The sequence below is a fragment of the Carlito syrichta genome, unplaced genomic scaffold (assembly GCF_000164805.1).
Source record: "Carlito syrichta isolate Samal-C Ts95f unplaced genomic scaffold, Tarsius_syrichta-2.0.1 Scaffold304574, whole genome shotgun sequence".
NCBI lineage: Eukaryota > Metazoa > Chordata > Mammalia > Primates > Tarsiidae > Carlito > Carlito syrichta.
Genome location: NW_007248670.1, coordinates 882,126 through 910,028, shown reverse-complemented (window position 1 = coordinate 910,028; position 27,903 = coordinate 882,126). Strand labels below are relative to the sequence as shown.

Genomic DNA, 27,903 nt, shown 5'->3' with positions numbered 1-27,903 from the left:
AGTCTGGGCGACAGAGTGAGACTCCAACTCAAAAAAAAAAAAAAAAAGTACAGTAAAGCGAGATTACAGGAGCAGAAGTGGCAGTTAAGGGAAATGGCATGCAGCTGCTTGCTTAAGATAAGACCCCTAGGGTCTGCTTCTTTTGCACAATTTTTGAATTCCTGTTTTTCTGTCTCATTCCCCCCTTTAATGCCCTTTTAAAGTTTTCTTTAAGGGGCATCACCTGCTTTCTATTTCTTCTACAGCAAGTTGTTCATAACCTTGAAGATGCATGTGGAGTTTTATGGACTCTAGGCGGGAGGAAATGAATCTAGTTATTAGGTGAAGGATGCTGGGTCCAAATAAAAGTGCTAATAGGACCAGGAGGAGAGGTCCAGCCAATAGGAGCAGCCAAGACACCCAACTTCAAATATTGTTCCAGTTCATCAAGGAATCAGCTAACTCTTGTCTTCTTCTTGTTATTCATTCTTTTAATTGTTGGGCCATGTCCCTGACTACTCCTGACAGGTTTACATAGAAACAACATTCCTCATTTAGGAAGAGGCATAGTCCTTTTCAGCAGTTAGCAAGTCTAATTCTCTTTTATTTTGTAATACCACTCCAGCTAGGGAATCTAATTGATCTTGTAAAGCTACTAATGATGTAGCAACCCATTCTATGTCATCTATTAGATCTCTAGACAGTTGATGATAGTATAAGTGGTTGAGACTGCGATGCCTCCTATTCCAGTACCTATTCTGGCTGTTATTCCTAATCCAATTAATTGGGGTATGATTTGAATGGCTCTTTTTCTTCAGGTGTATGCTGCCAAAGGCACTACAAGTGACTGGTTATTAGGAATAATGTATATTTGTAGGGTGAGGAAAGCCAGAGTACAGGTTCCTGCCCAGTTGGTTGGTAAACATTGATAGGTGTTTGTTCCACATATGAAGAAAAGGCCTGTATGAGGTCGGCACCGTGGTTTGGCCACAGGAATGGGACCAAGTTCTTGGGTATTAATAGTGTAGTGGCATTGGCTATTAGTTAGGTTGCCAACTAGCTTTGTTCCCAGTTTGTTTGTTAGGCACCTGGGAGCCATTTGAGATAGATGGACTTCAGTTAGCACTGGAACCATTTCATGGGGTTCTGGTTTACTAGTTAACCGGGTAACATTTATAGTCGTGGGTACTGGAGTGGCGGCGTAGCGAGGAGGAGCCACTTACAAGCAGAGCCAGAAGTCTTTGGCCAAGCTGGGGTTGGTATCATTTAGGAGGCGATGAGTTGCACTTAACATTTGGTTTAAATGGGGATCCAGAGCTAGAGGTCTATCTGGCTTATATTGATGAGCTATACCAGAGGTGACCCAACAAGCCTGGGGGATGGGACATCTTGGGTCAGGTAAACCCCAGTATGGGTTTTTATATATTTTCCCTGTCCATTTTTAGTACAGAGGGTGTAATTTTTAAAACATCTACTTGGCATATGGGGGTAGATGGTGTCACAAAAGGATGATTGAAACCTTAGCTCCATTATGGGGACCTGATATTTATTCATTGAAACAGGGGGTAGGGTTCTGGCCTGAGTTGAGATAGGCACTGGAGAAGGAATGTGTCCTTTTGAAAGAAGAGAAGGATAACATAGCATTCCGGGGCAGTAAGGTAAGTGACGAGGGTAGATAATACTTCATGAGTACAGAAAATGACCTCACCTCTTTTTCTGCCATAAGGTGACACATTGGTCTAAAGCGGCCCCAAAGGGGGCTTATCTGGAACAGTAACATGTTGGTAAAGGGGAAGGGATGATCCAGTTGCCATCATTTGTGAGTTTGGATCGTGCCTTAGGGTCAAAATTCTGCATAGCACAGTTTCTGGAATTGATTAACATATATATTCCTATTGTAAACATAATAGAGCAGTAATACATCCTACACATGAGAGATATAGCAATAGTAATAGAGTCTTCTTGTCACATTTTCAATCAGTGGGAGTCACAACAATTAAACCTATGCCAAGAGCTAGGGCAACTGGGATAAGAAGGGCGAGGGTTAAAGTGTGATAACAATACATTCAGAGAATCAATAACCAATGAAACAGTCTATTTCTGGGGGGTAGTTGGATTCTCACACTTTAGCAGTGCATTGACTAGTCAGCCTGCGGTGTGGTTGCAGCTGGACAGCGGGCTCGAAAGGTGATGTTAAGGAGAGTCTCAGGACCTCTGGTTGTCGTCCAGATAGTTGAATGTTCCAGTGGAGTGGCAGCTTTCACTCAGGATCCAGGTGTCTATTCCTGCAACTTTTAAAGCTGTGGGAGTTGTCAGAAGTACAGAGTAGGGACCCTTCCAAGTAGGTTTTAGGGGTACCTTATGCCAATCTTTTACCCAGACAGAATCTCCTGGCTTGTAGGGATGCACTGGGTTGCTTAGGGGTGGAGGAAGTCTTTCTAGTACCCAGTGGTGTAGCTGGGATATGGTGGTAGCTAAGAGCTGCAGTTGGAAATAGATATCTAGATTTCGTATTTCTTTTCTATCCCTGGGGTCCCTTACAAGGGGAGGAGGTCTGCCGAACAGGATTTCACATGGGGAGAGTTTGATTCCTGCTCAAGGAGAACATCTTGCTCAAAGAGAGCATCTTACCTGGAGGAGAGCCATAGGCAGTACAGAGGTCCAAGACAGTTTGGTTTCCTGACAAAACGTACTTAAAATTTGCTTTACAGTTCGGTTCATGTCCTCAACTTTCCATGAACTCTGAGGCCTATAAGCTGTGTGTAGGTTCCATTTGATTTGTAGGGCCCTTGCTAGTTCTTGTGTAATCTCAGCTATGAAGGCGGGCCCATTATCTGATCCAATTGAGGTAGGCATTCCATACCTAGGTAAGTTTTCAGTTAGTGGGATTTCTGTTACTTCCCTAGCTTTCTCAGTTCTGGTAGGATATACTTCAACCAAGCCTGAATATGTGCACACAATGATAATAGGTATTTATATGCTTTGCTGGGTGGTAACTCAGTAAAGGCTATTTCTAAGTCTTCAAATGGGCTTTGTCCAGTTTTTTGTATTCCTGGTGGCTGGGAAGGCCCTAGTTTGGCATTGTTGTGGGCACAAGTTTGGCACCTCCAGGTTACATTTCCACAAAGCATGGGGAGCTTGGCTATATAGTAATACCGGTTTACTAAGGCTTCTAACGCCGTATTCCCATATGAATGTCTGTATGAAGTTGGTAAACCAAGGGATAGCCCAAGTAGTCTGGGATAAATGGTCGCCCATCAGGGAGAAGCCACCATCTATCTGTTTTTGGTTTCCTTTTCTTCTTTTCTCCAGTTTTCTGCTTTTTGGGTATAGCCTGGGTATAGAATTGAGGTCATTAACATTCTGCAGGGAGGGGCTTGTGGAGTCCCTCTCATGGCTGCCCTTTTGGCTTCTATGTCCATCCTTTGGTTTCCTTTGATTATGGAACTTTTTCCTTTTTGGTGTCCTTGGCAGTGGACACCAATGACTGCAACAGCCGCAGGATCCCAGACTGGTTCTAAGAGGCTCAGGATTTCGGCTTGATTTTTGATAGCCTTTCCTTCTAAGGTGAGGAGTCCTCTTCTTTATAGAGGGCCTGTGTATGTGGAGGGTGGCAAAGACATACCTCAAGTCTGTGTATTTACTTTTTGCCCCTTGCTTAATTCTAAGGCCCTAATTAGAGCCATTAGTTCTGCTCATTGAGCTGACCATCCTATAGGGAGGGCCTTTGCTTCTATTACTTCTGTTTCCGTCATAACCACATATCCCGCCAAATGTGTCCCATCTGATAGGAAGCTGTTTTCATCAGTGTAGAGGGTACGGTCCAGGGAAAGCAAAGGCTAATTGGTGAGATCTGGCGACTTGAGTAGATGTCATCTGTTGTTTCAATGCATTCATGGTCTGGAGGTACCTGCTTGGCTGGTAGGAAGGTGGCTAGATTTAAAGTTTTGACAGTCTCTAGGTGTACCCAGGGGTTTTTCACATAGAAGGCCTTGGTAATGGTTCATGCATGGGTTGGTGAGCCAGTGGTGTCCTCGGTGGTCCGTCAGGGCTGTAACTGCATGAGGGATCTTGATGTTTAGGATTTGTCCCATGGTAAGTTTGTCTGCCTCTTTTACTAAAAGAGCGGTGGCAGCCAGGGCCTGCAGTCAGGGCGGCCCTGTTTAGACAGATAAGCCACAGGTCGTTGCCAGGGTCCTATATTTTGAATTAGAACTCCCAGTGCCATTCCTTTTTTCTCATGAACAAACTAAATTCTTGAGTCACATCAGGGAGTCCCAAGGCAGGGGCTTCTGGTAGAGCTTTCTTAAGGGTGAGAAAGGCTTCCTGTTGTTGTTGCCCCCCTTGGTACGGCACTTTTTCTCCCCCCTTTGTGGCTTCATAGAGGGGTTTGACTTTTTTTTTTTTGAGTTGGAGTCTCACTCAGTCGCCCAGACTGGAGTGCAGTGGCCGCTTCCGGCCACCGCAGCCTCAACCTGCTGGGCTCCGGCGATTGTTCTGCCTCAGCCTTCCAAGTAGCTGGAACTACAGGTGCATGCTACCACACCCGGCTAATTTTTTAAAATTTATTGTAGAGATAGGTCTCGCCAAGTTGGCCAGGCAGGTCTCAAACCCGCGGGCTCAGGCAATCCACTCACCTCAGCCTCCCAAAGCGCAGGATTACAGGCTGAGCCACCAAGCCTGGCTGGTTTGACTTATTAATGAGTAGTTAGGGATCCCGATGTGGCAGACAGCGGCTGCTCTCCGAAATTCTCTGATCTGTCTTCGGGTTTTTGGAGTTGGAAGGGCCCAAATTGCCTTTTTTTGTTTGGGCCCCAAGGCCCGATGTCCTTTTGAGATCTGTACTTAATTGTTTTCTGGCAGATCTGAGCCTTTTGAAAAGACACCCTGTATCCAGTTTTTTGGAGTGGGCTTAGTAATGTTTCTGTTCCCTTAGTGCAGTCTTCCAAGGTTGCACTTGCCAGGAGATCATCCACATATTGCAGAACTGTCCATTTGATTTCTGCACTTGGGAAGTTTGTTAGATCCTCTGCTAGGGCCTCTCCAAATATTGTAGGGGAGTTTTTGAACCCCTGGGGCAACTGGGTCCGGGTTAATTGCTCCTTCTGGATGATAGCGGGGTCTTCCCATTCAGAGACAAACATGGGCTAGCTCGCAGGTGCCAGGTGGATGCAGAAGGCATCCTTTAGATCCAGGCAGGTGAACCATTGGGCCCTTGCAGGTATGAGGCCTAGGAGGGTGTAAGGGTTAGGGACCGCTGGATGGATGGTTGTTGTGACTCGGTTGATGACCCACAGGTCCTGAACAGGTTGGTAGTCGTTGGTGCCTGGTTTTTTCACAAGTAACAGAGGTGTATTCCATGGAGATCCGCATTTCTGGAGCAACCCGAACTTTAATAGTCCCTGAAGATGAACTTGGATGCCGATTTTGGCTTCTCAAGATAAGGGATATTGTCGGACCCTTACTGGGTGGATGCGGGGCAGCAAGTCGACTGTCATCAGTGCATAGTTAATGGCTAGCCAGGAGGATTTCCCTTGGCTCAGACTTCGGGGAAGCAGGAGCTCCATAATTCCAGGGCCAGGCCAATATATGTGGTGGGCTGAGAATAGAATGGAGCCTCCATTCCTCCTCCCGGGGAACTGTAACAGACAAAATCAAGGAGGTGCTCTTTGGTGGGTTCCAGCAGTTTGAGGCGGGCAGGCCCATCAGCCAAGAAAGTGATTCGGGCCCCTACCTTGGATAAGTCCCTCCCCATCAGGGGTACTGGATACTCTGGAATGTACAGGAAGTCATGTTTTATTTGGTGTCCTCCCGTGACACAACTGCGGGTCTCACACAAAGGGCATTTGATTTGGGCTCCAGTAGCTCCCATAATTGTTGCCTTCCTTTTTGACATAGGTCCCACCAGTTTCATAACGACTGACCGTTTTGTGCCAGTGTCCACCATAAAGTCCATTGATTGGCCCCTGACTTTTATTTTGACCATGGCTCATGGGGGTCTAAGTTGATTGAGTCCTGTCTGTCTCGGCCGAGTCAACCCCAGCTAGCCTGATAAAGCCGGCAGCAGCAGGTTCCGCCCTATATGGGCAGAATTTTTTTCCCCCTTTCAGGTTTATTGGGGCAGTCCTTTTTCCAGTGCCTGATCTTCTTGCAGTAGGCACACTGATCCCTTTGTAAAGGGGGTGCAGGTCCTGGGCTTTGCTCTTGCCTGCTTTGACCTGAATTCAGATGTAGCTGGGCCGGTTCAGGGCTGCCACAAGGAGAGCCGCTTTTTGTTTCATTTTCTTGTCAGCTTCTCTCTTTGAAGCTTGTTCCCGATTTATGAAGACCTTGTGGGCTACCTCTCTTAGCTGGGTGCTGTTCATTCCGGCAAACCCCTCGAGTTTCTGTAGCTTCCTTCAGATGTCACTTTGTGTCTAGTCCACGAAGGCAGCGTTCGCCATGCACTGATTCTCAGGGGCCTCAGGGTCGAAGGGGGTGTACAACTGGAATCTTTTGCAAAGTCTTTCATAGAAGTCCGATGGACTTTCATCTGGTTTTTGGAGAACTTCAGTGGTTTTGGACATGTTGGTGGGCTTTTTGGCTCCTGCCTTTAATCCTTCCAGGAGGGCCTGTCTGTATCTTTCTAAGTTGGCCCTTCCACCTTCTGAGTTTGAGTCCCAGTGGGGTCTTCTGGGAAAGCACCTCTGACCCATGGTTCAGGATCCAGTAAACCCCCAGGAGTGCACCCTGCCATCCATTTCCGGGTTTCCATCATTACCCGTCGCCATTCCTTGGTGTTGAGGAAGGTTAGGAGGAGCTGGCGACCATCTCCCCAAGTAGGGAGGTGAGTCTGACAGACGAAAGACTAAATCGATTATGGCCTATGGCTTTTCTGAATAGGAGGGGGTATGATGTTTTCAACTGAGCGAGTCCGTGGTGGTAAGTGGCTGATAATAAGATTGACTATTCACCCTGAACATTGCCATCCTGTGCCACATGTTGAGGGCCTCTGGTCTTGGACAGGGGCATTTGGAGCGCAGACCATTGGCTCTGGGCTGAGCAAAGTCATCTTCCCATCTGGTCTGGTTCTGCAGGTGGTGGCCAGGACATGGATGGTGGTGGCGTGTCTGGGAAAGGGAGGGCCTCTGGTACCAATGGCGTAACATAGGGAGGCGGTGGCAGCAGTGCCTTGGATGATTGGTGGAGTCTCGGCCTCATCCCGATTTTGATTCTTTGGTTGAAGTGGAGTCTTGGTTAGGAGAATTCTACTGTGTCCCTGCCTGTCAGCAGAAAGCCTTATCCAGGGGGATTGCGTTAGTGCAACTTGCAGCCATTGTAAAGGGGGTACGGGTCCTATGCGAAAACTGATCTGGGTGGCCCGGCTAGCTCAGTCGGTAGAACATGGGTGGTTCAGTGGTGGAATTCTCACCTGCCATGCGGGAGGGCTGGTTTGATTCCCAGCCCATGCACCAAAATGTTGCAACAACGCTGCAGCTTACCGGAAGCAGGAATGAACACGCTCAGATCAGGCACTGGAGACTGAGTGGAAAATCGAAAGCGTTTATTCTGGAAGACTCAGGTGGCATAAACTCCTAAAAACCTGAGGCCTGATTTTAGTATTCAGTAGCAAGCTGTTTATATAGGGCTTTTATGGTTACAACATACATGGGTCCATATCATAAGTTTGGAGCTTTGTCATTGGTGGGTTTACAATTTAACTTGTTAAGCAAAAAATTTTGTAACAAACATCTTTATAGGTATTTCCATATAAAGTACAGCAAAGCGAGATTACTACAGAAGCAGAAGTGGAGGTTAAGGGAAATGACATGCAGCTGCTTGCTTAAGATAAGACTCCTAGGATTTACTTTTTTTGCACATTTTTGAACTCCTGTTTTTCTCTCTCAACCATGTTAACCCCCCAGCACACATCTCTCCCCTCCACTGCCCCTGTTGCCGGTTTCCTTAAAATTCTGCCCCTGTTGCCCTGTTTCTCACACCTCAGAGTAGATGCAGGTGGCCCAAGGGTCTGTGGCATCCTGATGCACCCAGGTAACCCCGTGGCCTTGCTCTGGGCAGTGCAGCCTGAAAGACCCGGGAGGGGCTCAGCTGAACCTGGGGTCCACCCCGCACCAGGCGTCTGGTGTCGCCACACATGTGGGGCCACTCTGTGTGGCGGGACTCGAGCCACCGTGCACCATGGACTCCTCGTGGGCCAGCGGCTCACACGCACACACAGCAGGAGAGGCCGGCGAGTGCCTCTCTGGCAGGTGCTCTGGGAGTTACCTTGCCTCAGGCCCCTTACGAGGTTTGACTCTAGGGTACCTTCCGAGCCCACTGTTCACCGCTAATGTCACTCTGAGGCAGGACTTCGCAGCTTGGGCACCTTTCTCCTCTCTGCTGCCCGTGAGGAGGATCGCAGGGCACTGAGGCCAGGGAGGATGGTGACCTACCCAGGGTCCTTTGGCTGTGGGGTCTGAGCAGCTGCCTTCTCCTCCTCTTCTCTGCTCAGGGTGGACCCCCGGGAGGATGCCAGCTGCCGCTGGTCAGCCCGGGCCCCAAGGCGTCAGCAGGGCCACTGCTGCAAGAAGGACCCACCGCAGGGGTGCTGCCAGAGCAGACAGGGTGGGAGTGACAAAGAAGGTTCGGCAGGCTCACTCGGGAGAGCCCTGAGAAGGGCGTCAGGTCTCGGCATTCTTGGACCTTCCCATTCACAGTAGGACAACATCCATTGCAGATAGATGAGAGAAAGGGGGTGGGGGAAACACAGGACTCATCCATTCTGGGCTGGAGTGTAATGGCATAGTCACTGCTCACTGCAGCCTGAACGTGAGGCAATCCTTCCACTTCAGCTTCTGGAGTAGCTTGACTATAGATACATGCCAGGGCCCAACTAATTATTATTATTATTATTATTATTATTATTTTTGTAGAGACACAGTCTGGCTATGTTGCCCAGGCTGGTCTCGAACTTCTGGGCTCAAGCAATCCTTCCCGTCAGCCTCCCTAAGTGTTGGGATTACTCGCGTGAGCCACCAGGTCCTGCCCTGCCACTAACTTGTTGGAAATTGAAATGAAGAATTCACTTCCCTGTGCCTCGGTTTTGTCACCTGCAAAATGGAGATAATATTACACATATATGAACATAGAGGGCTGATGGGAAAGTTTTAGCAAAGAAGAGGGACAATTCTGACTGCTGGTCAGCAGTGTTCATCTGCCTGGTGAGGCGCTGTGTTCATGAACTACAGAGAGAAGCCTGCCCTGGACGACTGTTCTGTTACTTGGTTCCCTAAGAGGGCCACTGCCTTCCCCCCCTCCCCTGGCCATTTTGGCTGCGAGGCTGAGGGTCTCCTTGCTTCACAGGTTTTGTCCAAGCAGACTTGGAAATCTGAAGCCAACCCCAAGTCCTTGCAGTTTAAGAAAACTAGTAGTTCCAGAAAAGCTGGGGTCAGAGTTAGGATCACAGCTGGAGGCAACAGGAAGTTATGTGTTTACTTCCAGATTAAAAAGGATTTTAAAAATAAGAACCACCACCACCACCACCATATAGTAACTTTGAAAAGCTTTTAGAGTTTTCTCTTAATTCTATCTCCCAGGTGTGAATTTCCTTTTCTCTTTTGCATATGTCCTTGTGCCTTTATTTATATGCACACAGCTCAGCATCATCACCTTCACTGAATGCAGTTTTATGTCCTGCTCTTCTCTCCTTGTTTTCTTATTGCAACAGCTTTCATCATGATCACTTTTAAGGTTGCTTAATATTCCCTCCAGAAGATATGTCATGGTTTCATTAGCCATTTGCAGGGAATTTGGGCTACTTACATTTCTTTCCAGTGTCAAGTCATGCTGCAATGCGGATCTTATATGTATCATTTTACTTCTTTTGGATTCTTTCCTTTGGGTAAATTCCCAGAAAAGCCATTAATGGGTCACAGGCTTGGAACATTCTTTTGACGCGTGAAACATACAGCAACTGCTATTTTTGGAAGAGCAGGCTGTGCCTCCATGCTGGGGAGACCAGGCCGCAGCTATCAGCGCTCAGCCCCAGAGCAATCCTAGGCTGCTCTTGGTGGCCCTTTCTCCCCTTCACCCCTGTGCCCCAGTGTGGGACCCCCCAGGCAAGTGCATCGGAATCCCAGCCCCCTTCCTGCCCCAGGAACATGAGTGCTGGGGTCTTTAACCTGGACCCTGAGAATGGTTATCAGGGTCCCCCTATGTGTATATCAGCATTTTTCTAGAAAATCCGTAGCTAGTATCACACACCTGTAGAAGGGGCCAGCATCCAGAAGAGGGTTTAGAATCCCTGAAATCTGAGGGCAAACAAGGTCACTACCAACAGAGGCATACTAACACAACAGAGGTGTCAATGAGGAAGGAGGAACAGGCCCCTCCTGAAAGGGACCAGGGGCTTTCTGAAGAGGTGACATCTGAGGTGAGTGTTGAAGGGTGTGGGTAAAGAGAGAGCAATGCCAGAAGCAGAGGAGGACAGGGAGGGACCAGAGAAAAGCAAAGAGTCCAGCTTGTCTTTCAAGGGGCGGCTGAGGAGAGCAGTGGGAGACAGGGCCAGAGAGAGGTAAGTTGATGCCGCGGTCAGGGGGTCAAGGTCCCTGTTGAGGGTGCAGGGCACAGGTGTCGCATGGCTTAGAGGAAGTCCAGACATCACGTGGAAGGGAGGTTGGAGTGGAGGGGCATGTCTGGCGCCAGGGAGCCCCGTTTAGAGGCTGTTGCACGAGCCCCGGGGGCTTGGAAAGGGAGGACAGCTGGTAAGACATGGGCCACTTTGACCTTCACCTCCCAGACTGCCCTCTCTCTTTGTCATCTGTCAGGTTCTATGTGTCCATTCTTGTGTGCCCACTTCTTATTTACCAGAATGACTTCAGGTGGGCTCCTTGCCTGCTCTTAACCGTTTGAGGTTGACTCTAGGCTTCCAGAAACCACACAAGTAAATCAGCAGTCTTGATTTACAGCCATAGTTCCTTTTTTGTTATCTTTAAGATCGACATTTATTGATTTTTTTTTCTTTCAGAATTCGTGTATGCTCTTAGAAAAGATGATGGAAGTGTATACTAAGAAAAGTGAAAATTCCCCACCTCTCCCTGCCCCCTCGCCGGAGATACACTCACAGCCTCTTGGCTGCTGCGTCCCTTCCCTGGCTCCTGTGGATGGGACTCCAGCGCTGCACTGAGTTTGTGCCTCTGCGCCCCTTTGTTCCGTGTTAGCCGACAGTCTCAGAGACCCGGGCTGTGCCAGGGGGAAGCAGGTGTGGGCTGCCCCGAGGAGGCCTGGCAGTGTTTGGAGGGAAGAGAACTGTGGTCGGGGCGTGGGGCTCCTCACAGGACTGACTTGGACTCTGATGCCCTTGAGCTTCCAAGGGAGCCCAGAGAGACTCTTCTGGAGGGACAGACCTCTGAAGTAGAGCCTGCGAGGACAGGAAGGGCCTGACCATGTGGTCTCTGGCTGCTGGGCAGACTGGCACAGCGCTGTGACTTCCCTAAACCTCGAATTCCGTGTCCCTTCCCTGCCTACAACCTGACCAGCCCTCCCCTGACTCTGACTCCTCACACATCCACGCCCTCCTCATCTCAGCAGCACCCTGTTATGGGCATGGGGGGGGGTCTGAGACTTGAATGGAAGGTGGGATCCTTCTTTTAGCCCCTTCATCGTCCCGCCTGCATTGAACAGAGCTCCTGAGTCCTGGTTTTGTGCCGACCCTGGAATGTTCCACTGGGACTCTTACCCTATAAACCTGTGGCCAACTTCAAAGCCCAGAGGAAGGTTAGGCCTTGTCTTTCTGAACCCGCTACATCACGTGACGATAGAAATGGCTAAAATACAGTAAGCCCTTCCTGTGTGCCAGGCACTGTTCTGAGTGCTTTACGGCAATGAGTCATAGGCACAGGGAAGTCAGTAACCAGCCTGATATCACACAGTGAGTGTGCCCACGCCTCTGACTACCGCGTCCTCCTGTGCTGTGAGACTCACATGCACCAGGGTAGCATACTCCAGTGTGGACTGGCCTCCCAGAATCACTGACCAGAGAAACCCAGCCCAGAGCTCACTGCCACCTCCAGCCGACCTCCTGAAGACCCTTCAGCTCTATCTGTCCCTTGGGACTCCCAGCAGCTATCTCTCTAGGCTGCCTTCAAAAACTGGAAGGGGCTGGGCTCGATGGCTCAGCCTGTAATCCCAGCACTTTGGGAAGCCTAGGCGAGTGGATTGCTTGAGCCCGCGGATTTGAGACCAGCCCGGCAACTTGGCAAGACCTTGTCTCTACAATAAGTCAAAAATTAGCCAGGCGTGATAGCACACTTGTAGTTCCAGCTACTTGAAAGACTGAGGCAGAAGGATCGCCTGAGCCCAGCAGGTCGAGACTGTGGTGGCCGTGAGTATGCCACTGCACTCCAGCCTGGGTGACAGAGTAAGACTCTGACTCAAAAAAAAAAAAAAAAAAAAAAAAGCTGACAGGACCCTCATCTCTGGCTTTTCTTGAAAACTCTCCTGGAGACTCCCCTTTTCCCCAGCTGTCTCGTCAGTCAGATTCTGGGAGAGGTCCCCAGGTCCCTCGAGGAGCCATCCTTCATATCAGGCCTCAGCTCTGCCCCTGAAACCCACCTCCCTGCCCTGCCCCAGAGCAGGTGCCTGTGACATGCAGTTTGAGCTGGGCTCTCTTGGGCCACAGGGCCACTGAATGCAGCAGAGCTGGAGTGGCCGGCTCACCTCTCCTGCCCGGGCCTTGGTGGGAAGCAACATTCTGCTCCTGCCCCGTGGACTGGGATCTGCAGCCTCGGTTGCACTGTGGTTTAGTGAGCCCCGGTCAGGCCCCGGGTGCTCCAGACTGAGTCACTAGCTCTTGGTTTCTGGCCACCCCAAACTCAGGTAACTCTTATTCCCTGCGCCCAGGACTCAGAGCTCCTGAACATCCCCGGCCTGTCTCATTCCTCACCTTTCAATAACTGACCCCATGACAACACTCTGGCCTGGTCACCTGGAACGTCTCCACCACAGGGTCCATGGCCATTTGTCCTCTGCCCACACGTCTGCCCTCCAGCCGTCCCTGCCTCTCCACCGCCCGTGGGCAGCGCCATCCACATCTCCACCCATGGCTGGCTTCGCTCTCTTTGCTGCCTGCCCGCAGGCCCCAGCTCAGTTACTTGCTCGCCCTTCGCCACAGTTCTTGTGCCCCTTGACCTTTTACAGTTTCTGTCATGCAAAACCTCAGCTTGAGGCTCTCCCTCACGTGCCCTTCTCATCCTTCACCCGACACCGTCATCACCTTCCCCTCCGCAGGGGTGCAGGGGCAGCGGTCCCCTCTTGACAAGGCTCCCTGCTGGGCCTCCCGCCTCTGGCCTCCCATGCCCAGCACCCTGTTCTGTCAGTTGTCTCCTCTCTCCTCTCTTTCCCTTCCGCTCAGTCTAACCCGCGACTTCCAGGGCTACTGGCTCAGCCCACTCACCTCTCCTGGGGTCTGCCTGCAGGACGCCCCACACGGAGGCCCCGCAGCTCCTCAGAGCCAGACGCCATCTTTCCCTTCACACTTGCTGCTCCTCTTTGTTCCCTATTCAAGAGACTGGCACCATCTACCCAGGTGCCCAAGCCACAACCTTCTGAAAGGATCCAAGTAGTAGATATTTTTGGCTTTGTGGGCCATATGGTCCCTGTTGTTAACCACTCAGCTCTGCCCTTGGAGCCAGAGACGATACGTAAACAAATGAGCATGGTTGGGTGCCAATAAAACTTTATGTATGAAAATAGGGAGCAGCCAGACTCGGCCCACAGGCCAGTTTGCTGACCCCTGATCTAAACCATGCCTCGCATTTGAGCCCTATTTCTGTTTCTACCACCACAGGCATACTTGCAGGTCCCACACCTGGGATCAATGTGTGCCCGCCCCTCTGTATTTGTGGTTCTCTCTGATAGGAGTGCTCTCAGCATCTCATCTTCAAGACTTGGCCAAGGCTCACTTCTAGGAAGGCCTCCTTGAAGGCCTCTCGGCCCCAACCTGGTTGATCTTGGCCCCTCCCTTTCCTCTCCCATAGTCTTCTGCTTCTCCTCTCGAGTGATGAAACTTACCACACTGCACTGGGCACTGGGCACACTTATCTATGTCCCCATGAGACTGTCAGCTTTCTGAGGTGGACGCTCTCACTGGTGTCATATCACAGGCATCTCACATGGCACCAGGTATGCAGTAGGCCTCCAGTCAGAATCAGAAGTGATTGTGGGTGATTTGCGAGTGATTGCTCTGTGCAGGTGTAGGGGTGGACAGGGTGACTCGGGAGCGCTTCTGCCCTGGAGGGCTCAAGGTGTAGCAGCTAACACAGCAACTGTCACCCTTCTTGTGGCATGAGGAGGACACAGAGCACAGAGCCGTGCTGGGTTTCTTTGTGACATCTCTGACTCCTCTCAGTGCTTTGAAAAGGCCGCACAACCCCGAGCTTTCCTGGGGCAGAAGCTGCTTGTCCTGAGCCCCCAGCTGTTTCTCCACGTGGGTCTGGGAGACCACTGTGGAAGGTCAGTGTGGTTTCTGGCTGATGTCTCTCACAAGGACCAGGGGGCTTCTTTCAGAAGTGTCTGAGCTTGCCCTGCCCTCCCCTGTAACCCCTTCTTCCCCTCACAGGAGAACCTCATGCTTTCCATCCTGCCCAAGCATGTGGCCGACGAGATGTTGAAGGACATGAAGAAGGACGAGAGCCAGAAGGACCAGCAGCAGTTCAACACCATGTACATGTACCGCCACGAGAATGTCAGGTAGGCTGGCCCGTGCAGCTCGGGCTCTGATGGCAGGACAGGCCGCAGAGGGATGCACCTTTGTGGGGCCCACTGAGCACCGCGGGTCTGAGAGTTTTCCCAGGAACTGGAAGCCAGTCTCCTCCACTGAACTTGTCAGCTCTGCAGGAGATGTTTCTGGCAGATGTCAGAGCTGCAACATGCGTTAGGCTGCCTGGTCCGACTCTGTCGTTGGACAGACGTCACCCAGAGCAGGGAAGGGACTCCTGTGGGGTCACCTAGCCCATCAGCACCAGCACTGGGGCTAGAACCCTGACCCCTGGTTCTAGGAAGAAGGATGCGTTCAGCCCAGGACAGGAGTGAGGCGGTGTGGGCTGGTCCCCGGGCATCACGTGGGAGGGAGGCCTTCAGGGGAAGTCCATAAGGACAAGCTGCAGCATTGGAGCCCTGGTTTGGCCCAGAAGGGTCAGGGTCTCCCTGCTCACTGTGAGGGTTGAGCAAAGCCCTTCTCTCGCTGTGATCCCAGCTGCCCCATGGGCTGGAGCAGAGCTGGCTGTGGCCAGGCCTGCCTCACCACCTGGACCCTCACTGTCTTTGTCTCTGCCCCCCATCCTTGCAGCATCCTTTTTGCGGACATCGTGGGCTTCACTCAGCTGTCTTCTGCCTGCAGTGCTCAGGAGCTCGTAAAGCTGCTCAACGAGCTCTTTGCCCGCTTTGACAAGCTGGCAGCCGTAAGTACCTGGCCCCACCCGGCCTCCGAGCTGAGGGCCACCTTGTGGCCACCCTCATGGCAGCCTACACCTGCCCATGCCAGCTCCGCAATTGTCTTCCTCTTGTCCTTCCTCGGCTTTGTTTGCCACCCCTCCGTGGCTGAGGAGGGACTCAGAGCCCAGACCATGCCCTGCTCTTTCAGAAATACCACCAGCTACGGATTAAGATCCTGGGCGACTGTTACTACTGCATCTGCGGCCTGCCTGACTACCGGGAGGACCACGCCGTCTGCTCCATCCTCATGGGGCTCGCCATGGTGGAGGCCATCTCGTAAGTGGTGTCTCAGAGACATGCTCCCAGGGCGTGTGGTCCGGCCCTGGCCCGTCGAGAAGCAGGCCTTCTGCACTGGTCTGGTGGACACCAGCTGAGGAGGGGCCTACAAGAGTGTGGAGTGCAGCCAGGGTGCACAGCATTGCTTGATGGTGGCTCAGTCCCTGCTGAAGTTGGGACATGGCTGACCTTCCTCACAGCCAAGGGAGACTGCAGGACTTCCACGGCCTCAGGGACATGCGCTTCCAGCCTTAGTCCAAACTGTTATTATTCTTGCTGGAATTTGCAGTCGGGATTTCATCACCCCACTCCCATTTGCTGGGACCCCCCCACAGGTGTCCTCCCATCTCTTCTGTCAGTGTTTTCTCACCGTGACCCTCCAGGGCAGGACGGTTCAGGGGTTGCCCTCCCCATGTCGCAGTGAAGTGACTGCTGAGGCCACATGATGTCGGGGGCACAGCAATGGGCCTGAAGCCTGGCTTCTGCTATCACCAAGGCTGGGAGGGAGGTCCACTGCCCTCCCCTCATGCTCTCCCTTACTGTCGCTGCTCCAGGTGGACCTGGCGCTCTTGGGAAGGGCAGTCCCTCTGCTGGGCTTAAGGTCTCCGGCGGGCCACATGGTCTCAAGCCCCGCAGCGGAAAGGGAAGCTCCTGCCCACAGGACGGACTCCAGAAGTTGGGGCTGCTCCTCTCTCTGAGGGGTGGCTTTGCATTTTTACCATCTTCCTGGTTACACTCCCTGTAGTATCGGCCAGGAAATAAATATATGATGCCTTTACCCCAGGGCCGGTAGTTCAGGGTTAGAAACCTTGACCTCCACTTCCTTCCCTATTGAGCAAATTTCTGAAAGTCATTTTTTATTTTAATTGGAGTCTCACTTTGTCGTCCAGGCTGGAGTGCAGTGGTACACTTATGGCTACCACAGCCTTGACCTGCTGTGCTCAGGTGATCCTTCTGCCTCAGTCTTCTAAGTAGCCAGGTCTATAGGTGTGTCACCACGCCCGGCTAATTTTTAATTTTTTTATTTATTGTAGAGACAAAGTCTTGCCATGTTGTCCAGACTGGTCTCAAACTCCTGGGCTCAGGCAGTCCTCTTGCCGCTGCCTCCCAAAGTGTTGGGATCACAGGCGTGAGCCACCACTCCTGGCCTGAATGCCATATTTGCTGCTTCCTGGCATCCTCAGGGAGGAGCTGATCACAGCTGATTTGGGACCTCTGGGTCTGCGGTTCCTAGAACATGCCTGGCACGTCCTAGACACTCAGTGAAATATTAACTGCACAAATGAATAAATGAATGATTGGAAGAGAGAAGCTGAAAGTCACTCGGGGTGAGAAGAGGAGGAGTCATCTGCCCCATCCCATGGCCTGTGGTTGCCTGCGCTGGGCTGGGGCCCTGGTCTGCTCCCAACCCCCTGCAGGTTATGCAGCTCAAACACAGGCAGAGGCTGCGGGGCACTTGCGAAGCCCCTCGCCTGGAGGGGAAGAGGCCTAGGCGGAATTGCTCCCGCAGGGGGAAGGGGCTGTCTGTCTGTGAGGGCCGTGCCTCACCCCTCCTTCCTCTGTGTCCCTGGCAGGTATGTGCGGGAGAAGACCAAGACTGGGGTGGACATGCGTGTGGGGGTGCACACAGGCACTGTGCTGGGGGGTGTCCTGGGCCAGAAGCGCTGGCAGTATGATGTGTGGTCTACCGATGTCACTGTGGCCAACAAGATGGAGGCCGGCGGCATCCCTGGGTGAGTGCCCTTCCAAGGGGGAGTGGTCTTCCAAGGGGACCATCCCATTCGTCCCACAGGGCTGTGGTTCTGGTGAGGGACCCAGGGCCTCAGAGCAGAAGCCCCTTCCCACCTGGGGGCAGCGTTCCTCCCTTCCCGCCCCTGCCTCTGGCTAAGGCCACTCTGGGACCTCCCTTGGGGTACCTGCTGCTTCCTTGGGTCTTGGGCAGCTTTCTCCTGCCTGGACTTCTGCCCTCTTGCCCTCTTTACCTACTTTGGGGGCAGCCCAGATCTCCCCAAAGGGAGATTAATTATAATAATCAGCTAACAGGCTCGGAGGCAGCACAGCTCACTTGAGCTCCTTGACAGAATCAGCCAACCAGTAGGGCAGAGAGAAGCTCGATCCCCCCTTCCTGGCCTGGGTCAGGGAGCTTCCTCCAGAGGTGACTCTTAGTGGTGACTCTTCAGAAATGGGTTTTGTTCCCTATCAGCAACGGGTTGCAGCTGAGAATTGAGTCAGGTGGAGAATCATCGAATCTATGACTTCAGGGTTCAGAGCAACCTTTGAAGTTCCATAATGCGTTTAATACTCTCAACAGCCCACGAGGAAAAGCTGTACTACTGTTTTATGGGTCCGACGCTGAGGCTTAAAGGGGAGTAGGTGCCGCAGTGCCCACACAGTTAATTAGTGGCAGGACTGCCTCCCCTTGGCCCCGCCCACATGCCCAGGAGACACAGGCCAGAGCAGCGGTCTGATGCAGCCATGTCCTCTGGCCGTGCTCCCGGGGCGTGTGAAGGCTGCTTCTGGCCGGTGCTCAGGGCCCCTCTCTCCACAATCCAGACGTGTGCACATCTCCCAGAGCACCCTGGACTGCTTGAAAGGAGAATTTGACGTGGAGCCCGGTGACGGGGGCAGCCGCTGTGAGTACCTCGAGGAGAAGGGCATCGAAACCTACCTCATCATTGCCTCCAAGCCAGAGGTGAAGAAGACAGCCACCCAAAATGGCCTCCACGGCTCGGTGAGTCCCTGGCCCCCTGGACCGGGGATCAGAAAGGAAGGGACTTCAAAAAGACTGTAGGCGAAGAGTTGGCAGGACTTGAAGATGGCAGACTATGAGAGGCGGGGGGCAGGTTGGCATGAAAAATGATTCCAGGCCCCACTGAGTGGGAGACTAGTGGTGACAGCCTCCCAGAGGGAGAGCCAGCTTCTGGGCATTCACGAGCGTCACCCACGGCAAGCTGCAATTGAGGTGACTCTAGTATGTCCAGAAACCACATCCAGTTGAGGAGGCCACTGGAAATGTGTCATTGGCACTCAGGAGAGTGGCTGGGTTGGGATAAGGGTCCCCTGCACAGGGGAAGTGGGTGAAGCCACAGGACAGATGTGGCCACCCCAGGAGGGAATGCATGGGGTGGGGGCTGGGTGGGTCAGGGAGTGGGAGAACCAAGAAGGAATGGGACAGAAACAACAGAGCCCTCGTGTGGCCCCACCGTCTGGTCTGGTCCTTGTGCAGGTCCCCAGGTATCTACAGACCTGAAGCACCCAGCAGCTTCCCCGGTCTTGTCTACCAATACAGAAAAGCCACCTGACAGCCCATCTGATGAGGACCCACCGGCGGCTGTTGAGAAATAGTCCCTGCTATGATCCTCTGCTGGATCTGCAGATTGTTTTAGTCCTTGTCATTTGTCACTTCAAAACCCTTTGTTCTAGTTATGAGAATCCTAAAGAGACTTTTAACAATTAAGGAGTTTGGTGGCTTTCAGGGATGTCATGTCTGCTAACACGGCTCCATGGTTGAGACTTTGCCTAATTATGGCTAAAATAGAGCCCACACTAGTGAGGCAGCAGGAGCAGCAGCTAAAGAGGTGACTCCTAGTAAAGTTTTATTTTATTTTATTAGTTTTATGTATTTTTAATTGGTGTCTCACTCTGTCACTCAGGCGAGAGTGCAGTGGCACATTCACAGCCACTGTAGCCTCGACCTGCTGGGCTCAGGTGATCCTTCTGCCTCAGCCTTCCAAGTAGTTGGAACTACAGGCACATGCCAACATGCCCAGCTAATTTTTTTTTTTTTTAATTTATTGTAGAGACGAGGTCTCACCGAGTTGCCCAGGCTGGTCTCCAGCCTGTGGGCTTAGGCATTTCTCTCACCTCAGCCTCCCAAACTGCTGGGATTATAGATGTGAACCACCACACCCGGCTCCTAGTAAAGTTTTAAAAGGAAACTAGGGCCGAGCTCGGTGGCTCAGTTTGTAATTCCAGCACTTTGGGAGGCTGAGGCGAATGGATTGCATGAGCCTGCCAGTTCGAGACCAGTTCAGGCAACTTGGTGAGACCTCATCTCTACAGTAAATTTTAAAAAAATTAGACGGGTATGGTAGCACACATCTGTAGTTCCAGCTACTTGGAAGGCTGAGGGGGAAGGATCTCCAAAGCCCAGCAGGTTGACGCTAGGGTGGCCTTGAGTGTGCCAATGCACTCCAGCCTAGGCGACAGCGTGAGACTCCAATTCAAAAAAAGGAAAACTAGGTTCTGACCAGGCATAGTGGCTCACACCTACAATCTCAGCACTTTGGGAGGCTGAGGCAGGAGGATTGCTTGAGCCCAGGTGTTCAAGTCCAGCCTGGGCAGGACAGTGAGACCTTGTCTCTACAAAAATAAAAATAAAAAAACTAGCCAGGCATGGTGGTATATGCCTATAGTCCCAGCTACTTAGGAGGCCGTGGCAGAAGGATCGTCTGAGCCCAGGAGGTTGAGGCTGCAGCGAGCCATGTTCACGCCACTGCACTCCAACCTGGTCGACAGAGGGAGACCCTAACTAGAAAAGAAAAGAAAAATAACTAGACGCTTTCTCCCCTCCCCTAGATGTATGTGACAACTAGCACATGGGTCAGACAAATACACAGAAGAGTCATTCGTTCAACAAATCTAATTGTAACCACGCTTCCCTGAGGACTTCTGCGTCCCTTATTCCCACTTAATTGCCTGCGAGAAGCGGGTGATCGCCATGCCCATTTTGCAGAGGAGGAACTGAGGCCCAGCACCCTGCCCAAGCTCCAGCTCTGGCAGGCGGCAGATGGTTCTGAGACCAATGCCCTGCTCTTACCCCACCAGATGTGTTGCTTCTGCCGTCTGCAGGGTCCCTCCTTTGTGCAGGTTACATTGGTTGGGCCAGGAGAAATGCAGAGGTGGATGTGACATGTTTTCTACCACTAGGTGCTAAGTATGAAGGGAAGGGCAGGACGCGGTGTTTTGTGCAAAGTATGAAGCCTGAGCTACAGTAAATGTTCTAAAGATGCCAGAAAAGTAGAAAGCTGACTTTCAGAAAAGTAGGACATTTCGGGATGGGAAGTAGCGCTCTATGAAACCAGACTTGCCATCAAATGCATTTTATTTATATTTAAGAGTGCTAGATGGCCAGGTGTGGTGGCTTATGCCTGTAATCCCAGCATTTTGGGAGGCAGAGGTGAGAGGATTGCCTGAGCCCACGGGTTCAAGACCAGCCTGGGCAACATGGAGAGACCTAGTCTCTTCAACAAATAAAAAAATTAGCTGGTCATGGTGGTGCACGCCTATAGTTCCAGCTACTTGGAAGGCTGAGGCAGAAAGATCACCTGAGTCTGGCAGGTTGAGGCTGCAGTGGCTGTGAGCGTGCTACTGCACTGCAGCCTGGGCAACAGAGGAAGATTTCGACTCAAAAAAAAAAAAAAAGTGCTGGGTGCAGAACTTCAGTATACACACTAGAACAATCTAAAATGTATCTTTTCCTCTCACCTCTGCCTCCCAAAATGCTGGGATTACAGGCATAAGCCACCACGCCTGGCCATCTAGCACTCTTAAATATAAATAATATGCATGTGATGGTAAGTCTGTTCTTAAAAAGCTGATAGTAATTTTTTTTTTTTTTTAATCTTATGTTTTGATACTACACCCAGGCAGGAGTGTAGTGGCAAGATCACGGCTCACCACAGCCTCAACCACCTGGGCTTAGGTGATCCTTACGCCTCAGCCTCCCAAGTAGCTAGGACTACAGGCATGTGCCACCATGCCCAGTTAATTTTTTGTTTTTAATTTTTTTAATTTAATGTAGAGACAAGGGCTTGCCAAGTTGTCCAGGCTGATCTTGAACCCCGGGGCTCAGGTAATCCTCTCACCTCCATCTCCCAAAGTTCTGGGATTACAAGTGTGAGCTACCGTGCCTGGCCCCTATTCTACTTTTTAAAATTACCCACAAATTTGCTTTCACTAGGGACCACCTTAAAGTCACAGAGTAGCAGTCAAATATATGTCTTTGTGACACCACCACTCAGTCTTGTTTACTTGTATTTTACTTTGTTTCCTTATTTTATTTAAGCAACCCTCACAAGGTGCATAATTTGAGTCAACTGTTTTCAGCACATGACACCCCTGTGAGGATTACAAGCCAGGGAACTAAGGCAAAGGAAACTTTGCTCAGCAGAGCCCTTTTTAGGAGGCTGTTGTGCTTGAGTCATTGTTACACTTTTATTTTTATTTTTTATTTTTTGAGTTGGAGTCTCACTCTGTCGCCCAGACTGGAGTGCAGTGGCCGCTCCCGGCCACCGCAGCCTCGACCTGCCGGGCTCTGGCGATCCTTCCGCCTCAGCCTTCCGAGTAGCTGGAACTACAGGTGTGCGGTACCACGCCCGGCCTATTTTTGATTTATTGTGGAGATGAGGTCTCGCCAAGTTGCCCAGGCGGGTCTCGAACCCGCGGGCTCAGGCAGTCCACTCACCTCAGCCTCCCAAAGAAGTGGGATTACAGGCTGAGCCACTGAGCCCGGCTTGTTACACTTTTAATTTAGAAAACATTTGAGTTCACTGGTACATAGCTTAACACATTGGCACAGAAGCCCTGGGCCAGTGGGAATAGGCTCCCTGCTGTTTCCTGCTGGGCCTGTCACCCTAGATGCCGCCTGCCCAGGACAGGAGCACAGTCAGTTGTCGAATGAACTTCACTTAGCTTTCAGTTTTCTTCTTCGATGCGTCATCAGACAAATGCATCAGTATCATTTCTAATGGAAACACAAGTGGTGTTTGCTTTTCAAGACTTCTTTCGCTGACATTTAGAGGCAATCCGGGTTTTCCATATTTTTGTAAAGTTGAGTTTCCAGCAATTTCTTCGTGCTCTACCTGAAAAACGTAAATTCTAGAAGTGGAGTGCTGGCGAAAAGGTTATGTCCATTTATAGGTTGCCCACGCTGCCTGCTCACGGCCCTCCTATCCCCTGCCCAGGCCCTCACCACCACTGGGCACTTTTCTCGCTTTCATCTTGGTTAATGTGAAAGACAAAACCATGCTATCTCATAGTTTTAACCTCATCTCTTTAATTATTGGTAGGGCTGGGCATTTTTTTTTTTTTTTTTTTTTGAGTTGGAGTCTCACTCGGTCACCCAGACTGGAGTGCTGTGGTCGCTCCAGGCCACCGCAGCCTCGACCTGCTGGGCTCCGGCGATCCTTCCGCCTCACCCTTCCAAGTAGCTGGAACTACAGGCGCGTGCCACCATGCCTGGCTAATTTTTTTGATTTATTGTAGAGATGAGGTCTCGCCAAGTTGCCCAGGAAGGTGTCAAACCCACGGGCTCAGGCGAAATCCACTCACCTGGGCCTCCCAAAGCGCTGGGATTACAGGCATTTTTAACATGGTTGTCAGTCAGGTGATTTTCTTCTGCGAATTGCATATTCATATCTAACTTTTGAGGGCTTTCCCCCCGTCCCCCCCCCTCATTTTTAGGAGTTCTTTGTTTATCTGAAAAATTAACCCTCTGTCATATGCCATTCATCCAGTATGTGTCAGGCATTTACATCTCTCTCAGGGAACATAGAAGTTTAGCTGCTGTCAGCCGGGCATGGTGACTCACGCCTGTAATCCCAGTACTTTGGGAATCTGAGGCAGGAGAACTGCTTGAGCCCAGGAGTTTGAGATCAACCTGAGCAACATAGTGAGACCTCGTCTCTACAAAAAAATTAAAAAATAAGCCGAGTGTGGTGGCCCTGGGTCACAGAATGAGACTATGACTCAAAAAACAAACAAGCCAACCAAAAGAAGTTTAGCTGCTGTAGATGATTCCAGTTGTCTTAACTTCCAGGCTGTGCAACGGCTGTCAGCCTCTAGTTTGCCTTGACAAGTGAACAACTTATCACAACTATCCTAGCTTAGTGATTGTTTAGATGTACTAGGATCGGGCGGTGTTAACGTGTCACACATCTGCTCAGCTGTCCCTGAGCGAAAAGGAACAAGGCAGGAAGGACCGATTTCAAGGAGACGGTGCAAATGAGACGCGAGTGCTCCTGGGAAGGGGCGGGGAGTAAGAGTCGCTTCTCTGGAAGTCGCGGGAACAAGCACAATTCCGTTTGCAGAATCTCTCCCCGTGGTCCAGTTGAGTAGAGCGATGAGGAAGGAGGAGAGTTTAAGGAGGATGACCACAACGAATCCTCCCTGAGTGTTCAAAAGCTGCCGAGACATCTCCCTGACTGTTCCCTATGGAGCTGACCCTGTTGTCAGTCTCATCCAGTCTCATGGTTCTCAACACTGTCTCTGACAGCTCCCAAGCTCGTATGTCCAGCCCACTGGTTCCCTGCACTCAACATACAGACACTTGGAAGCCTCCATCTGTACGTGTCATGGGCGCCTCGGATGTACCTGTCCGAAACCAAGCCCCAACTCCCCTCCCTACTCCAAAATCTGCTCTTCCTCTGTCTTCTCCATCTCAGTTTATGGCCATCCTTGCAGTTGCTCAGACCAAAAACTTTGAAGTCATCCTTGGCTCTCTTTACACTCTTCAAGCGAGTTCTCTTGGCTCTTCCTGCAAGCTAGATCTCTGATCCCACCACCTCACACCCCTGTGGCTCTCATCTCCTGCCCGATCATTGCAGAGTTGCTCCTTTGCTCTGCAGGCCCTGCTGAACGGAGCGCCAGCTTCCTCAAAGCCCAGCTCCCCTGCCCTCATTGAGACCAAGGAGCCCAATGGGAGTGTTCACACCAGTGGTTCCACATCGGAGGAGCCCGAGGACCAGGATGCCCAGGTGTGCGCGGGGCTGAGGGCAAGGAGGGTTCACGGTGGGCCGAGATGTGGGCAAGAACAGGAAGGCGACAAGCTGCAGCCGCCGGAGCGCTGTGCTGGGAGGGCGAGGCCTGGCCGCTAGCCCGGGGTCCCTCACTCCCTCCGCCGCCAGCCCCAGCTCCTCTGTCCTTCATCGTTGGCACGGGGTGAGTTCAAAAGAGGAGCTCGCCTCTGAGGCCTGGTGTAGCTCTGATGGCCCAGAATCCTACAGATTTGAGATCAGTGGAGCTATCCATGGAAAATTCTGCAGGGTCTGAGACTGTTCTGGAAGTGAGACCTCAGAGCTGGGCTCACTCCTCTGGCTAAGTCCAAACCCCACTGGTTCCATGCACAGCTGGAGCATTTCCAAAGTCCACAAAAGCAAGGAATTAGCATGCTGTCCAGAGGACAGGATACATACTGAGAAAGCATCCAGAATTGTCCATTGCTGAAGAGCTTCATGAACATATTCACTGCTCGAGGCAGGCACTGTGGAGACAAGGATTTCTGCCTGGCTGTAACTGCCGGCCTTACTGTGCAATGAAGACAGAAAGGTGGGCCTGATGCCTTTAGACCATCCGCATCATTTTACAGGGGAGAAAAATGGGGCCGGGGTCATGGATTATCTGGGGTCAGGCTGCCAGCCGGGGCCCACCTGCACTGAAGACCACGGTGTCTTGACTCTGGCTACCAGATTCGCGCTTGAATCCATGCCCAGTCTCGGTGATTATTCGGACAGGTGGCTGTGTCACCATTAGGAGTCCTGTCCTGGGGTTGATGCTTTTCCTTGGGGGCTGGGAATAATTGGTAGTGGGCGCTCCAGCCCCGCCTGCCTGCTCTTGTCCTTCCACTGGCAACAAGGACATTTTACTCTCTCCCATCGCTTCTCCCCTCAGATCTTTCTCTCCAACCATGAGCCCGATGTGAGCTCGGTTAGCAGCTCCCTTAAGCCCTAGAGTTGGGGTCATTCCCGCCCCCTAGGGTGCCGGCGCGTATGGCTGTGTGTGACCCCCACTCACGCAGCAGGATGTGCCAGGACTGTGCCAGCCCAGCAGTGCCAGGTGTCCTGCTCATGAGCCAGGGCTGCTCCCCACAGCGCTGCCACTAGGAGACCATCGCTGTGGAGCTCTGTCCGGGGCCAGGGGACCAGGAGGGATTGGAGCTTTGGGTCTAGACCCCAGCAGGATGAGGCCACGTGGGGGCACTGGGAAGACTTTCCCAGAAAGGGATTTTTAGAGCTGGCAGCATCAGTCCGCACAAGTGTGACCTCTTTTGTCCTTCCTCCTCCACCTCTGCCTCTCGCAGCTCCTTCCCACCGCTCTGTCCCACCTGCTCTACTAACTCTGCCTCCCTGGCTCACAGGCCGACAACCCCTCCTTCCCCAACCCTCGCCGGAGGCTGCGCCTTCAGGACCTGGCTGACCGCGTGGTGGACGCCTCTGAGGACGAGCATGAGCTCAACCAGCTACTCAACGAGGCCCTGCTGGAGCGAGAGTCCGCCCAGGTGTAAGTGGCCGCCTGTAGACGCTCCGTCAGGGCCTAGCGTGGGGTTCAGGAGACTAGCCATCTTGAATTGGGTGCCGCCCTGGTGGGCCGAGGCGGATGTTCATTTGTGATTCCTGCGTGTGATTCGGACGGGACTTGTTTTCACTGCAGGGTAAAGAAGAGAAACACCTTCCTCCTGTCCATGCGGTTCATGGACCCAGAGATGGAAACCCGCTACTCGGTGGAGAAGGAGAAGCAGAGTGGGGCCGCCTTCAGCTGCTCCTGCGTCGTCCTGCTCTGCACCGCTCTGGTCGAGATACTCATCGACCCCTGGTGAGGGAGGGCAGTGCGGGAAATGGCCGGCTGGGAGAGGGTGAAGGGATGTGCTTCCTAGGTGGCAGTGGTGTGAGCTTGCCCCCCAACGGAACCTCCCCCGCTCGGACGCAGGCCCGGGGAGTGCCAGGCCGTGCCCTGCACCCCGTTCCTTCCTCTGCCCTGGGATTTAAAGCAGCACTAGCAGCAGTGCGGGGATCTCGCCAGGGCCGAGAAGGCCGAGGGCAGGACCATCCAAGATGGAGACCGTGGCTGGATGGGCCCAGAGGGGTTCTCGGGACAAAGATGGGGACACTGTCCCAACCTCAGTCACCAGGCCAATCTGGCTTCTTTCTGGACTTATCTTAGTAAAGACAGATTTTGGGTCTGGGCACAGACGGATGCCCTCTTTAACACTGCTGCAGGCCCTCTGGGGCAAGCTGGGGTGTCCTGGAGTCCTTGCCCCGGCTGTGGAAGCCCTCCCTGAGGGGGACTTCTGCCTTTCCGCTCTCCCTCCCTCCCGGAGGCCAGTCAGCGCCTCCCTCCTGCTCAGAGATGGCCCATCCCAAAGGAGAGAGTGTGGAGCCGTTTGTATTCCTGGGGAACTATGAAGAGTGGTGGATTCCGCCACCTCATCTTAGGTTTTGACGTATGACCAGGGACAAGTCACTGCAGGCTCCTGGAACATCCATGTACTCGTATCTGTAGAAGGAGGGTAATAACACCTGCCCTAGCTGAGTCGCAGGAGTGTTGTGGGGATGAAATTCATTCATTTCATGAATATCGTCTGCTTTGTGCTAAGGTGAGAATGACAGCCCCAAACCCCTGCTGTCATGGAGCTCGTGATCTGGTAGGGGAAGACAGGCATCAACAGTGAAGCAACTCAAATGTGTATGCAGACGGTGACGAGGGCCACAGATAACAGTGAAGCAGAGGATGGGGTGCTGGTGGGGAGCTGGGTTTTGTTTGCACTTTTATGTAGCATGGTCAGAGTGGGCCTGGCTGGCAGGGTGATATTTCAGTAAAGCCCTGCGGGGGATGAGAGCAGGCAGAGATCTGGGGGCCACCTGTTTCCGACCGAGGTGCTGAGGCGGGAGTGGCCAGGCCGCTGGAAGCTTGGTGAGTAGACAGTGCAGCTGGAACGGAAGGCACCACAGGGCGAGTGGGAGTCGGGGCAGACCGTTGGTGCCTCGTAGACTGTGGGAGGACACCAGCTTCCACTCACAAAGTGAGAGGCCACTGGGAGGGGCAAGCAGAGGAATGGTCTGTTGGGACTTTATCTGAAAAGGACGTCTCATTGAAAACAGATTTCAGGCTGGGCTCAGTGGCTCAGCCTGTAATCCCAGCACTTGGGGAGGCTGAGGCGAGTGGATTGCCGAGCCCACAGGTTCAAGACCAGCCGGGCAACTTGGAGAGACCTCATCTCTACAATAAATAAAAAATAAGCCGGGCGTGGTAGCGTGTGCCTGTAGTTCCGCCTACTTGGAAGGCTGAGGCAGAAGGATCGCCAGAGCCCAGCAGGTTGAGGCTGGGAGCGGTGGCTGGGAGCGGCCGCTGCACTCCAGTCTGGGTGACAGAGTGAGACTCCAACTCAAAAAATAATAATAA

At 52.2% G+C, this 27,903-nt stretch overlaps 1 protein-coding gene across 1 annotated transcript in view; it reads left to right on the top strand.

Annotated features, from left to right (window-relative positions):
- ADCY3 (adenylate cyclase 3) overlaps positions 1-27,903 on the top strand; it is a 120,807-nt gene that overhangs the window by 78,699 nt on the left and 14,205 nt on the right. The window contains exons 3-10 of the mRNA XM_008060282.1: positions 14,576-14,706; positions 15,305-15,416; positions 15,599-15,726; positions 17,301-17,459; positions 18,280-18,457; positions 24,354-24,482; positions 25,862-26,004; positions 26,155-26,316. Coding sequence (XP_008058473.1) covers positions 14,576-14,706; positions 15,305-15,416; positions 15,599-15,726; positions 17,301-17,459; positions 18,280-18,457; positions 24,354-24,482; positions 25,862-26,004; positions 26,155-26,316 — 1,142 coding nt within the window. The remainder of the gene's footprint in view (positions 1-14,575; positions 14,707-15,304; positions 15,417-15,598; positions 15,727-17,300; positions 17,460-18,279; positions 18,458-24,353; positions 24,483-25,861; positions 26,005-26,154; positions 26,317-27,903) is intronic.